The 13,153-nt window shown below is 50.6% G+C and overlaps 1 protein-coding gene across 1 annotated transcript in view; it reads left to right on the forward strand.

Moving 5' to 3' along the window:
• The window catches only part of LOC140133862 (unconventional myosin-Ig-like), a 151,190-nt gene that overhangs the window by 55,235 nt on the left and 82,802 nt on the right, over positions 1 to 13,153 (forward strand). The window contains exons 15-16 of the mRNA XM_072154511.1: positions 11,082 to 11,248; positions 11,319 to 11,526. Coding sequence (XP_072010612.1) covers positions 11,082 to 11,248; positions 11,319 to 11,526 — 375 coding nt within the window. The remainder of the gene's footprint in view (positions 1 to 11,081; positions 11,249 to 11,318; positions 11,527 to 13,153) is intronic.

Genomic DNA, 13,153 nt, shown 5'->3' on the forward strand with positions numbered 1-13,153 from the left:
CATGTCCCCCAGAGCCACCACCAGTGCAGCACGTCCCCCAGAGCCACCACCAGAGCAACACGTCACCCAGAGCCACCACCTCAGACTGGAGAAGGATGGTCACCCCCACGGTCAGAGGCTTAGACAGCTGGATGACCTGGAGATACTTCCAGATACTGTTGTCTCTTGTGGCGTTATAGATCTCCCAGAATTGGTCGAGGCTTCGTGGCAGCTTGAAGCTGATGTCATAGATCCTCGTGGTCGGCACATGGATCAGCGCATAGACCTCTAATGCATCAAACTTCATAAATCCTTTCAGAAGATCTTTCCCAATAACCTGTCGTGTTGGGATCCCCTCCTCAGGACCGATGTATTTAATTCGCACGGCATTCCTCCTCTGGGGGGCGGGGTTTGTCACACTTGAGAATAGTCTCTGCGGTCTTCCACTATTAGGGTCTATGGTGCTCTGGGCACTTGAACTCCGTGACCACGACAATTGCGCACCAGAAACCGCTGGAGCCTGTATGCTGGAACTAACGCTTCCCGCTGGTAGCTTTTGCACGCTGGGGCCCTCCTCCGCTGGCGGCTTTTGCACGCTGGGGCCCTCCTCCGCTGGCGGCTTTTGCACGCTGGGGCCCTCTGCTGGTGACTTTTGCACGCTGGGGCCCTCTGCTGGTGACTTTTGCACGCTGGGGCCCTCTGCTGGTGACTTTTGCACGCTGGGGCCCTCCGCTGGCGGCTTTTGCACGCTGGGGCCCTCCGCTGGCGGCTTTTGCACGCTGGGGCCCTCCGCTGGCGGCTTTTGCACGCTGGGGCCGGTATCCTCTACCGGTGACTGTACATTGGCACTAGTGACCTCTGTTGGGTCTGTGACCTCCATATCATCCTCTTGGTCTACAGACCGCTGGGAGGCCACTTGAGGTCTATTGCACGTAGTCTCAGACTCTATTACTGGGGTCACTGGTAATACTGGGGTCACTGCAGTCTCTGCTCTCTCCACAGTCTCTGCTGTCAGGTGTGAACAGGTGTGTACTGGAGGAGTCATTAACACTTTACCCTCTGGAGCAGACATAGTCACTCCCTCAATCTGGGCCTGAACAGAACACACTGGATCTTCAGGTGCCATTGATTTTGCTTTCACATTTAACCCTTTGATAGTCTCTGAGCCCCTCACTGGGCTGCCCTGTGATACAATATCATACACAGTGTTATAGTCATTGCTCCTCCCCCTGGACTCCTGTGATACAATATCATACACAGTGTTATAGTCATTGCTCCTCCCCCTGGACCCCTGTGATACAATATCATACACAGTGTTATAGTAATTGCTCCTCCCCCTGGACCCCTGTGATACAATATCATACACAGTGTTATAGTCATTGACCCTCCCCCTGGACCCCTGTGATACAATATCATACACAGTGTTATAGTCATTGCTCCTCCCCCTGGACTCCTGTGATACAATATCATACACAGTGTTATAGTCATTGCTCCTCCCCCTGGACTCCTGTGATACAATATCATACACAGTGTTATAGTCATTGCTCCTTCCCCTGGACCCCTGTGATACAATATCATACACAGTGTTATAGTCATTGCTCCTTCCCCTGGACCCCTGTGATACAATATCATACACAGTGTTATAGTCATTGCTCCTCCCCCTGGACTCCTGTGATACAATATCATACACAGTGTTATAGTCATTGCTCCTCCCCCTGGACTCCTGTGATACAATATCATACACAGTGTTATAGTCATTGCTCCTTCCCCTGGACCCCTGTGATACAATATCATACACAGTGTTATAGTAATTGCTCCTCCCCCTGGACCCCTGTGATACAATATCATACACAGTGTTATAGTCATTGACCCTCCCCCTGGACCCCTGTGATACAATATCATACACAGTGTTATAGTCATTGCTCCTTCCCCTGGACCCCTGTGATACAATATCATACACAGTGTTATAGTCATTGCTCCTCCCCCTGGACTCCTGTGATACAATATCATACACAGTGTTATAGTCATTGCTCCTCCCCCTGGACTCCTGTGATACAATATCATACACAGTGTTATAGTCATTGCTCCTTCCCCTGGACCCCTGTGATACAATATCATACACAGTGTTATAGTCATTGCTCCTTCCCCTGGACCCCTGTGATACAATATCATACACAGTGTTATAGTCATTGCTCCTCCCCCTGGACTCCTGTGATACAATATCATACACAGTGTTATAGTCATTGCTCCTCCCCCTGGACTCCTGTGATACAATATCATACACAGTGTTATAGTCATTGCTCCTTCCCCTGGACCCCTGTGATACAATATCATACACAGTGTTATAGTCATTGCTCCTCCCCCTGGACCCCTGTGATACAATATCATACACAGTGTTATAGTCATTGACCCTCCCCCTGGACCCCTGTGATACAATATCATACACAGTGTTATAGTCATTGCTCCTCCCTCTGGACCCCTGTGATACAATATCATACACAGTGTTATAGTAATTGCTCCTCTCCCTGGACTCCTGTGATACAATATCATACACAGTGTTATAGTCATTGCTCCTCCCCCTTGACTCCTGTGATACAATATCATACACAGTCTTATAGTCATTGCTCCTCCCCCTTGACTCCTGTGATACAATATCATACACAGTGTTATAGTCATTGCTCCTCCCCCTGGACTCCTGTGATACAATATCATACACAGTGTTATAGTCATTGCTCCTCCCCCTGGACCCCTGTGATACAATATCATACACAGTATCATAGTCATTACAGCGGCTGATCACATCCCTCCTCTTTAACCCCTGTAGCCGGGTTTCCCTCCTTGTGTTCGGGGGCCAGTTCTATACTTTATGGGGGGCTCCCATCTCCTTCATATGTCTCTCTCTCATGACACTCAGATCTCGGATACAGTTATCCAGCCGCTCGCACTTCATTAATTTCATTTTACAATCTGCTTCAGTTTTTATTTCAGCGCGTAATCTGGAAATCTCCATCTCCTTCTTATAAATCACTTTATCACAGACTGGGGTACTCACAGCTGCAGCTGCCGTCACATTGTCTTCTCCAGATTGCCTGTATATCCTGTGTGAGAGGTAGTCACAGCCCCGCCCCCTGCCTGTATATCCTGTGTGAGAGGTAGTCACAGCCCCGCCCCCTGCCTGTATATCCTGTGTGAGAGGTAGTCACAGCCCCGCCCCCTGCCTGTATATCCTGTGTGAGAGGTAGTCACAGCCCCGCCCCCTGCCTGTATATCCTGTGTGAGAGGTGGTCACAGCCCCGCCCCCTGCCTGTATATCCTGTGTGAGAGGTAGTCACAGCCCCGCCCCCTGCCTGTATATCCTGTGTGAGAGGTAGTCACAGCCCCGCCCCCTGCCTGTATATCCTGTGTGAGAGGTAGTCACAGCCCCGCCCCCTGCCTGTATATCCTGTGTGAGAGGTGGTCACAGCCCCGCCCCCTGCCTGTATATCCTGTGTGAGAGGTAGTCACAGCCCCGCCCCCTGCCTGTATATCCTGTGTGAGAGGTAGTCACAGCCCCGCCCCCTGCCTGTATATCCTGTGTGAGAGGTAGTCACAGCCCCGCCCCCTGCCTGTATATCCTGTGTGAGAGGTAGTCACAGCCCCGCCCCCTGCCTGTATATCCTGTGTGAGAGGTAGTCACAGCCCCGCCCCCTGCCTGTATATCCTGTGTGAGAGGTAGTCACAGCCCCGCCCCCTGCCTGTATATCCTGTGTGAGAGGTGGTCACAGCCCCGCCCCCTGCCTGTATATCCTGTGTGAGAGGTAGTCACAGCCCCGCCCCCTGCCTGTATATCCTGTGTGAGAGGTAGTCACAGCCCCGCCCCCTGCCTGTATATCCTGTGTGAGAGGTAGTCACAGCCCCGCCCCCTGCCTGTATATCCTGTGTGAGAGGCGGTCACAGCCCCGCCCCATGCCTGTATATCCTGTGTGAGAGGTAGTCACAGCCCCGCCCCCTGCCTGTATATCCTGTGTGAGAGGTAGTCACAGCCCCGCCCCCTGCCTGTATATCCCGTGTGAGAGGTAGTCACAGCCCCGCCCCCTGCCTGTATATCCCGTGTGAGAGGTAGTCACAGCCCCGCCCCCTGCCTGTATATCCTGTGTGAGAGGTGGTCACAGCCCCGCTCCCTGCCTGTATATCCTGTGTGACAGGTAGACACAGCCCCGCCCCCTGCCTGTATATCCTGTGTGAGAGGTAGTCACAGCCCCACCCCTGCCTGTATATCCTGTGTGAGAGGTAGTCACAGCCCCGCCCCTGCCTGTATATCCTGTGTGAGAGGCGGTCACAGCCCCGCCCCCTGCCTGTATATCCTGTGTGAGAGGTAGTCACAGCCCCGCCCCCTGCCTGTATATCCTGGGTGAGAGGTAGTCACAGCCCCGCCCCCTGCCTGTATATCCTGTGTGAGAGGTAGTCACAGCCCCGCCCCCTGCCTCTATATCCTGTGTGAGAGGTGGTCACAGCCCCGCCCCCTGCCTGTATATCCTGTGTGAGAGGTAGTCACAGCCCCGCCCCCTGCCTCTATATCCTGTGTGAGAGGTAGTCACAGCCCCGCCCCTGCCTGTATATCCTGTGTGAGAGGTAGCCCCGCCCCCTGCCTGTATATCCTGTGTGAGAGGTAGTCACAGCCCCGCCCCCTGCCTGTATATCCTGTGTGAGAGGTGGTCACAGCCCCGCCCCTGCCTGTATATCCTGTGTGAGAGGTAGTCACAGCCCCGCCCCCTGCCTGTATATCCTGTGTGAGAGGTAGTCACAGCCCCGCCCCCTGCCTGTATATCCTGTGTGAGAGGTGGTCACAGCCCCGCCCCTGCCTGTATATCCTGTGTGATGGTAGTCACAGCCCCGCCCCCTGCCTGTATATCCTGTGTGAGAGGTAGTCACAGCCCCGCCCCCTGCCTGTATATCCTGTGTGATGGTAGTCACAGCCCCGCCCCCTGCCTGTATATCCTGTGTGAGAGGTAGTCACAGCCCCGCCCCCTGCCTGTATATCCTGTGTGATGGTAGTCACAGCCCCGCCCCCTGCCTGTATATCCTGTGTGAGAGGTAGTCACAGCCCCGCCCTCTGCCTGTATATCCTGTGTGAGAGGTGGTCACAGCCCCGCCCCCTGTATATCCTGTGTGAGGGGTAGTCACAGCCCCGCCCCCTGCCTGTATATCCTGTGTGAGAGGCAGTCACAGCCCCGCCCCCTGCCTGTATATCCTGTGTGAGAGGTAGTCACAGCCCCGCCCCCTGCCTGTATATCCTGTGTGAGAGGTGGTCACAGCCCCGCCCCCTGCCTGTATATCCTGTGTGAGAGGTAGTCACAGCCCCGCCCCCTGCCTGTATATCCTGTGTGAGAGGTGGTCACAGCCCCGCCCCCTGTATATCCTGTGTGAGGGGTAGTCACAGCCCCGCCCCCTGCCTGTATATCCTGTGTGAGAGGCAGTCACAGCCCCGCTCCCTGCCTGTATATCCTGTGTGAGAGGTAGTCACAGCCCCGCCCCCTGCCTGTATATCCTGTGTGAGAGGCAGTCACAGCCCCGCCCCCTGCCTGTATATCCTGTGTGAGAGGTAGTCACAGCCCCGCCCCCTGCCTGTATATCCTGTGTGAGAGGCGGTCACAGCCCCGCCCCCTGCCTGTATATCCTGTGTGAGAGGTGGTCACAGCCCCGCCCCCTGCCTGTACATCCTGTGTGAGAGGTAGCCCCGCCCCCTGCCTGTATATCCTGTGTGAGAGGTAGTCACAGCCCCGCCCCCTGCCTGTATATCCTGTGTGAGAGGCGGTCACAGCCCCGCCCCCTGCCTGTATATCCTGTGTGAGAGGTAGTCACAGCCCCTCCCCCTGCCTGTATATCCTGTGTGAGGGGTAGTCACAGCCCCGCCCCCTGCCTGTATATCCTGTGTGAGAGGTGGTCACAGCCCCACCCCCTGCCTGTATATCCTGTGTGAGGGTTTGTCAGTGTTGCCGGCTCCTCTGTATTTCGGGGAGGGTTATATTTAGCAGTGATTCGGCCGCCGGCGTCTTCTCCTGTCACTCAGGTCTTTGCTCCACTTTCTGCCGACATCACAGGTTCTCGCCTCCTGACACTCGCTGAGGTGAGAGAATGTTCTGGAGTTTATACAAGTCTCTTCGTCAGCGCGGCGCTCAGCGAGGAGACAGAACGAGAGGTGACAACTTGGCAGAATCGGGGCATCTGCCCCCCCCCCCGCTGTGAATAATAGAGGAAAGACATTCATCATCACCCAGGAGAGAGGCTGAGGGTGCAGGGGGTGACCAAATCATCACACTATAGAGCAGTGATGGCGAACCTTTTAGCGGCCGAGTGCCCAAACTGTTACCCAGTGTGCCGAGTGCCCAAACTTATGTATCGCGAGATGCCAACCAAAAATTAAAGCAGTAACTTATTGCTCCCTGTTCAACAACTTTCAATCATATTGGCCTCCTGAGGACAGCAACACAGTAGAAAGATGTGAAATTTTCAGCATTTTAGTTTCTTTCCAGTTTCCCTCTGGGGCCAGCAGGAGGTCCTCCAAAAATTATTCGGCCCTGTCTAATTCTCCCTCTTCCTACAGTCCCAAGTACCAAGTATGTATCAAAATATGACTGAAAGAAGCAACTTTTTAGTTGCTTGGAACTGCAGGAAGATTCTTTTAGCTCTGTCTGGTGTGCCAGGGCAATGGCCCGGGTGCCCAGAGAAAGGACTCTGAGTGCCGCCTCCGACACCTGTGCCATAGGTTCGCCACCACTGCTATAGAGTATGCACAATACATAGTAATACTAATAATATATCTGTATGACTGTATAATCTGTATGTAGTGATCTCCTCCTAGTGGTGGTGTATAATGTGTATGTAGTGATCTCCTCCTAGTGGTGGTGTATAATCTGTATGTAGTGATCTCCCCCTAGTGGTGGTGTATAATGTGTATGTAGTGATCTCCCCCTAGTGGTGGTGTATAATCTGTATGTAGTGATCTCCCCCTAGTGGTGGTGTATAATGTGTATGTAGTGATCTCCCCCTAGTGGTGGTGTATAATCTGTATGTAGTGAGCTCCCCCTAGTGGTGGTGTATAATGTGTATGTAGTGAGCTCCTCCTAGTGGTGGTGTATAATCTGTATGTAGTGATCTCCCCCTAGTGGTGGTGTATAATCTGTATGTAGTGATCTCCTCCTAGTGGTGATGTATAATGTGTATGTAGTGATCTCCCCCTAGTGGTGGTGTATAATCTGTATGTAGTGAGCTCCCCCTAGTGGTGATGTATAATGTGTATGTAGTGATCTCCTCCTAGTGGTGGTGTATAATCTGTATGTAGTGATCTCCCCCTAGTGGTGGTGTATAATCTGTATGTAGTGAGCTCCTCCTAGTGGTGGTGTATAATCTGTATGTAGTGATCTCCCCCTAGTGGTGGTGTATAATCTGTATGTAGTGATCTCCTCCTAGTGGTGATGTATAATGTGTATGTAGTGATCTCCCCCTAGTGGTGGTGTATAATCTGTATGTAGTGAGCTCCCCCTAGTGGTGATGTATAATGTGTATGTAGTGATCTCCTCCTAGTGGTGGTGTATAATCTGTATGTAGTGATCTCCTCCTAGTAGTGGTGTATAATCTGTATGTAGTGATCTCCCCCTAGTGGTGGTGTATAATCTGTATGTAGTGATCTCCTCCTAGTGGTGGTGTATAATGTGTATGTAGTGATCTCCTCCTAGTGGTGGTGTATAATCTGTATGTAGTGATCTCCCCCTAGTGGTGGTGTATAATGTGTATGTAGTGATCTCCCCCTAGTGGTGGTGTATAATCTGTATGTAGTGATCTCCCCCTAGTGGTGGTGTATAATGTGTATGTAGTGATCTCCTCCTAGTGGTGGTGTATAATCTGTATGTAGTGATCTCCCCCTAGTGGTGATGTATAATCTGTATGTAGTGATCTCCCCCTAGTGGTGATGTATAATCTGTATGTAGTGATCTCCTCCTAGTGGTGGTGTATAATCTGTATGTAGTGATCTCCTCCTAGTGGTGGTGTATAATCTGTATGTAGTGATCTCCCCCTAGTGGTGGTGTATAATGTGTATGTAGTGATCCCCCCCTAGTGGTGGTGTATAATGTGTATGTAGTGATCTCCCCCTAGTGGTGGTGTATAATGTGTATGTAGTGATCTCCCCCTAGTGGTGGTGTATAATCTGTATGTGGTGATCTCCCCCTAGTGGTGGTGTATAATCTGTATGTAGTGATCTCCCCCTAGTGGTGATGTATAATCTGTATGTAGTGATCTCCTCCTAGTGGTGGTGTATAATCTGTATGTAGTGATCTCCTCATAGTGGTGGTGTATAATCTGCATGTAGTGATCTCCCCCTAGTGGTGGTGTATAATCTGTATGTAGTGATCTCCCCCTAGTGGTGGTGTATAATCTGTATGTAGTGATCTCCTCCTAGTGGTGGTGTATAATGTGTATGTAGTGATCTCCTCCTAGTGGTGGTGTATAATCTGTATGTAGTGATCTCCCCCTAGTGGTGATGTATAATCTGTATGTAGTGATCTCCTCCTAGTGGTGGTGTATAATCTGTATGTAGTGATCTCCCCCTAGTGGTGGTGTATAATCTGTATGTAGTGATTTCCCCCTAGTGGTGGTGTATAATGTGTATGTAGTGATCTCCCACTAGTGGTGGTATATAATCGTTATGTAGTGATCTCCCCCTAGTGGTGGTGTATAATGTGTATGTAGTGAGCTCCCCCTAGTGGTGGTGTATAATCTGTATGTAGTGATCTCCCCCTAGTGGTGGTGTATAATGTGTATGTAGTGATCTCCCCCTAGTGGTGGTGTATAATCTGTATGTAGTGATCTCCCCCTAGTGGTGGTGTATAATCTGTATGTAGTGATCTCCTCCTAGTGGTGGTGTATAATCTGTATGTAGTGATCTCCCCCTAGTGGTGGGGTATAATCTGTATGTAGTAATCTCCCCCTAGTGGTGGTGTATAATGTGTATGTAGTGATCTCCCCCTAGTGGTGGTGTATAATCTGTATGTAGTGATCTCCCCCTAGTGGTGGTGTATAATCTGTATGTAGTGATCTCCTAGTGGTGGTGTATAATCTGTATGTAGTGATCTCCCCCTAGTGGTGGTGTATAATCTGTATGTAGTGATCTCCTCCTAGTGGTGGTGTATAATGTGTATGTAGTGATCTCCCCCTAGTGGTGGTGTATAATCTGTATGTAGTGAGCTCCCCCTAGTGGTGGTGTATAATCTGTATGTGGTGATCTCCCCCTAGTGGTGGTGTATGATCTGTATGTAGTGATCTCCCCCTAGTGGTGTGTATAATCTGTATGTAGTGATCTCCTCATAGTGGTGGTGTATAATCTGCATGTAGTGATCTCCCCCTAGTGGTGGTGTATAATCTGTATGTAGTGATCTCCCCCTAGTGGTGGTGTATAATCTGTATGTAGTGATCTCCTCCTAGTGGTGGTGTATAATGTGTATGTAGTGATCTCCTCCTAGTGGTGGTGTATAATGTGTATGTAGTGATCTCCTCCTAGTGGTGGTGTATAATCTGTATGTAGTGATCTCCTCCTAGTGGTGGTGTATAATCTGTATGTAGTGATCTCCCCCTAGTGGTGGTGTATAATCTGTATGTAGTGATCTCCCCCTAGTGGTGGTGTATAATCTGTATGTAGTGATCTCCCCCTAGTGGTGATGTATAATCTGTATGTAGTGATCTCCTCCTAGTGGTGGTGTATAATCTGTATGTAGTGATCTCCCCCTAGTGGTGGTGTATAATCTGTATGTAGTGATTTCCCCCTAGTGGTGGTGTATAATGTGTATGTAGTGATCTCCCACTAGTGGTGGTATATAATCGTTATGTAGTGATCTCCCCCTAGTGGTGGTGTATAATGTGTATGTAGTGATCTCCCACTAGTGGTGGTGTATAATGTGTATGTAGTGATCTCCCCCTAGTGGTGGTGTATAATGTGTATGTAGTGATCTCCTCCTAGTGGTGGTGTATAATGTGTATGTAGTGAGCTCCTCCTAGTGGTGGTGTATAATCTGTATGTAGTGAGCTCCTCCTAGTGGTGGTGTATAATGTGTATGTAGTGAGCTCCCCCTAGTGGTGGTGTATAATCTGTATGTAGTGAGCTCCTCCTAGTGGTGGTGTATAATCTGTATGTAGTGATCTCCTCCTAGTGGTGGTGTATAATGTGTATGTAGTGATCTCCCCCTAGTGGTGGTGTATAATGTGTATGTAGTGAGCTCCCCCTAGTGGTGGTGTATAATCTGTATGTAGTGATCTCCTCCTAGTGGTGGTGTATAATCTGTATGTAGTGATCCCCCCCTAGTGGTGGTGTATAATGTGTATGTAGTGATCTCCTCCTAGTGGTGGTGTATAATCTGTATGTAGTGATCTCCTCCTAGTGGTGGTGTATAATGTGTATGTAGTGATCTCCCCCTAGTGGTGGTGTATAATGTGTATGTAGTGAGCTCCCCCTAGTGGTGGTGTATAATCTGTATGTAGTGATCTCCTCCTAGTGGTGGTGTATAATCTGTATGTAGTGATCCCCCCCTAGTGGTGGTGTATAATGTGTATGTAGTGATCTCCTCCTAGTGGTGGTGTATAATCTGTATGTAGTGATCTCCTCCTAGTGGTGGTGTATAATGTGTATGTAGTGATCTCCTCCTAGTGGTGGTGTATAATCTGTATGTAGTGATCTCCCCCTAGTGGTGGTGTATAATCTGTATGTAGTGATCTCCTCCTAGTGGTGGTGTATAATCTGTATGTAGTGATCCCCCCCTAGTGGTGGTGTATAATGTGTATGTAGTGATCTCCTCCTAGTGGTGGTGTATAATGTGTATGTAGTGATCTCCCCCTAGTGGTGGTGTATAATGTGTATGTAGTGACCTCCCCCTAGTGGTGGTGTATAATCTGTATGTAGTGATCTCCTCCTAGTGGTGGTGTATAATGTGTATGTAGTGATCTCCCCCTAGTGGTGGTGTATAATCTGTATATAGTGAGCTCCCCCTAGTGGTGGCTGCAGGTTAGACCTGTGTAATGTCTGTTCTCTCCTCATCTTCATCTGAAGGATTGTTTTCTCTCCCATTATTTTTCAGGAGCCGTTTTATGTTCGCTGCATTAAGCCCAATGACCAGAAGTCTCCGATCCTCTTTGATGAGCGCCGGTGTCTGCACCAGGTGGAATATTTGGGTCTCCTGGAGAACGTTCGGGTCCGCAGGGCTGGATTTGCCTATAGACAGCCCTATGAGAGATTTCTTCAGAGGTAGGTCCCCATTCCTGGGCGCTGGCGCTGCTATCGCTCCCTTCCCTCCATTATAATGTCTCATCTGCAGATACAAGATGACCTGTGAGTACACCTGGCCCAACCACCTGATGGACACGGACATGGAGGCCACCAGAGCCCTCATGGAGCAGCACGACTTCCAGGACGACGTGGCCTATGGCTACACTAAGGTCTTCATCCGCACCCCGCAGACCCTGTTCAGCCTGGAGCAGGAGCGTGCACAGCTCATCCCCATCATTGTGCTGCTGATCCAGAAGGTGAGGCGTCTGCCAGGGGGTCCCCCAAATACAACGCGCAGGGCACAATGTCTCCCTATGCTAGGACTCTATGACACTTGCCATGGGGCATTGGGGCCTGACCTAATGACTTGGGGGCAGCCGGATTCCCTGGTACCTGAGTGCTTGGCTTGAGCGTGGTCTAGCGCTGGGTAGATGGTAGAGCTGAGGCTCCTGATGTTAGCGGCAGCCAGGGATCACACGTAGAGAGGATGGAAAACGTCACCTTACAGTCTCTTCATTCCTGAACTTCAGCGCAGCAGTGGTCACAGGCTGAGGTAGTGTCCTATCTACAAGGTCCGAGGTCGCTGGTTATTAGGGGAAGGTCACAGCCCACATTCAGGAACTTGGTGCTGGAGAAGATAGAAGCGGCTGCGGCTGGGGTTGGATTACCTTCATGCTTGCTGTCTGCTTGGCTCTCACAGACTCTTCAGTTCTGTTCTGGAACGTTCTAGCCATGGGGAGTTTCGTAATCTTCCCTTTGGGCGGAGAGTCCAGGCATCCAATCAGGGACCTGGGGGCAAACGGGATTAACAAAGCATGAAACAAAACTTCTTATTGGTTAATATATAAACTTTTCCTTCCCGGGCAGATTTTCTGCAGCCACAATACTAGTTATACTAAGGAATAAATGTATCGTTAAAATGTATATAATATTAAAGGCAACTTCATATAGAAACCACTCAAAATACAGGATCTAGTCGGCCGTACTTCACCTACATCTCCATGGATATCTGAAGCATAAAAGTTTGTAAATGACCCATCTGGCGGGCCGTTACGCACTGTGGGCACTACATGACACTTTATGTGGCGCCCTATGACGCTATACCAGGCGCCCTATGACGCTATACCTGGCGCCATATGACGTTATACCTGGCGCCCTATGACGCTATACCTGGCGCCCTATGACACTATACCCGGCGCCCTATGACGCTATACCTGGCGCCCTATGACGTTATACCTGGCACTCTATGACGCTATACCTGGCGCCCTATCACACTATAAATAGCGCCCTATGACGCTATACCTGGCGCCCTATGACGTTATGCCTGGCACCCTATGACGCTATACCTGGCGCCCTATGACGCTATATCTGGCGCCCTATGACGCTATACCAGGCGCCCTATGACGCTATATCTGGCGCCCTATGACGCTATACCAGGCGCCCTATCACACTATACCGGGCGCATTATGACGCTATACCAGGCGCCCTATGACGCTATACCAGGCGCCCTATGACGCTATACCAGGCGCCCTATGACGCTATACCAGGCGCCCTATGACGCTATATCTGGCGCCCTATGACGCTATACCAGGCGCCCTATCACACTATACCGGGCGCATTATGACGCTATACCTGGCACCCTATGACGCTATACCAGGCGCCCTATCACACTATACCGGGCGCATTATGACGCTATACCGGGCGCATTATGACGCTATACCGGGTGCCAGAGGTCGCATTAACCCCTCTAGAAGGGTCATAGACGCTCCTAAATGCAGTATTACTCCTTGAAAACTGCCCCATGCGTCTAAACACGCACTGACACTTCACCTTATTGGGACGAGTGAGGACGGCAGGACACAGCAGAGCGGCTGCTGCAGCCCC

This window comes from Engystomops pustulosus, chromosome 5 (assembly GCF_040894005.1).
Source record: "Engystomops pustulosus chromosome 5, aEngPut4.maternal, whole genome shotgun sequence".
Taxonomy (NCBI): domain Eukaryota; kingdom Metazoa; phylum Chordata; class Amphibia; order Anura; family Leptodactylidae; genus Engystomops; species Engystomops pustulosus.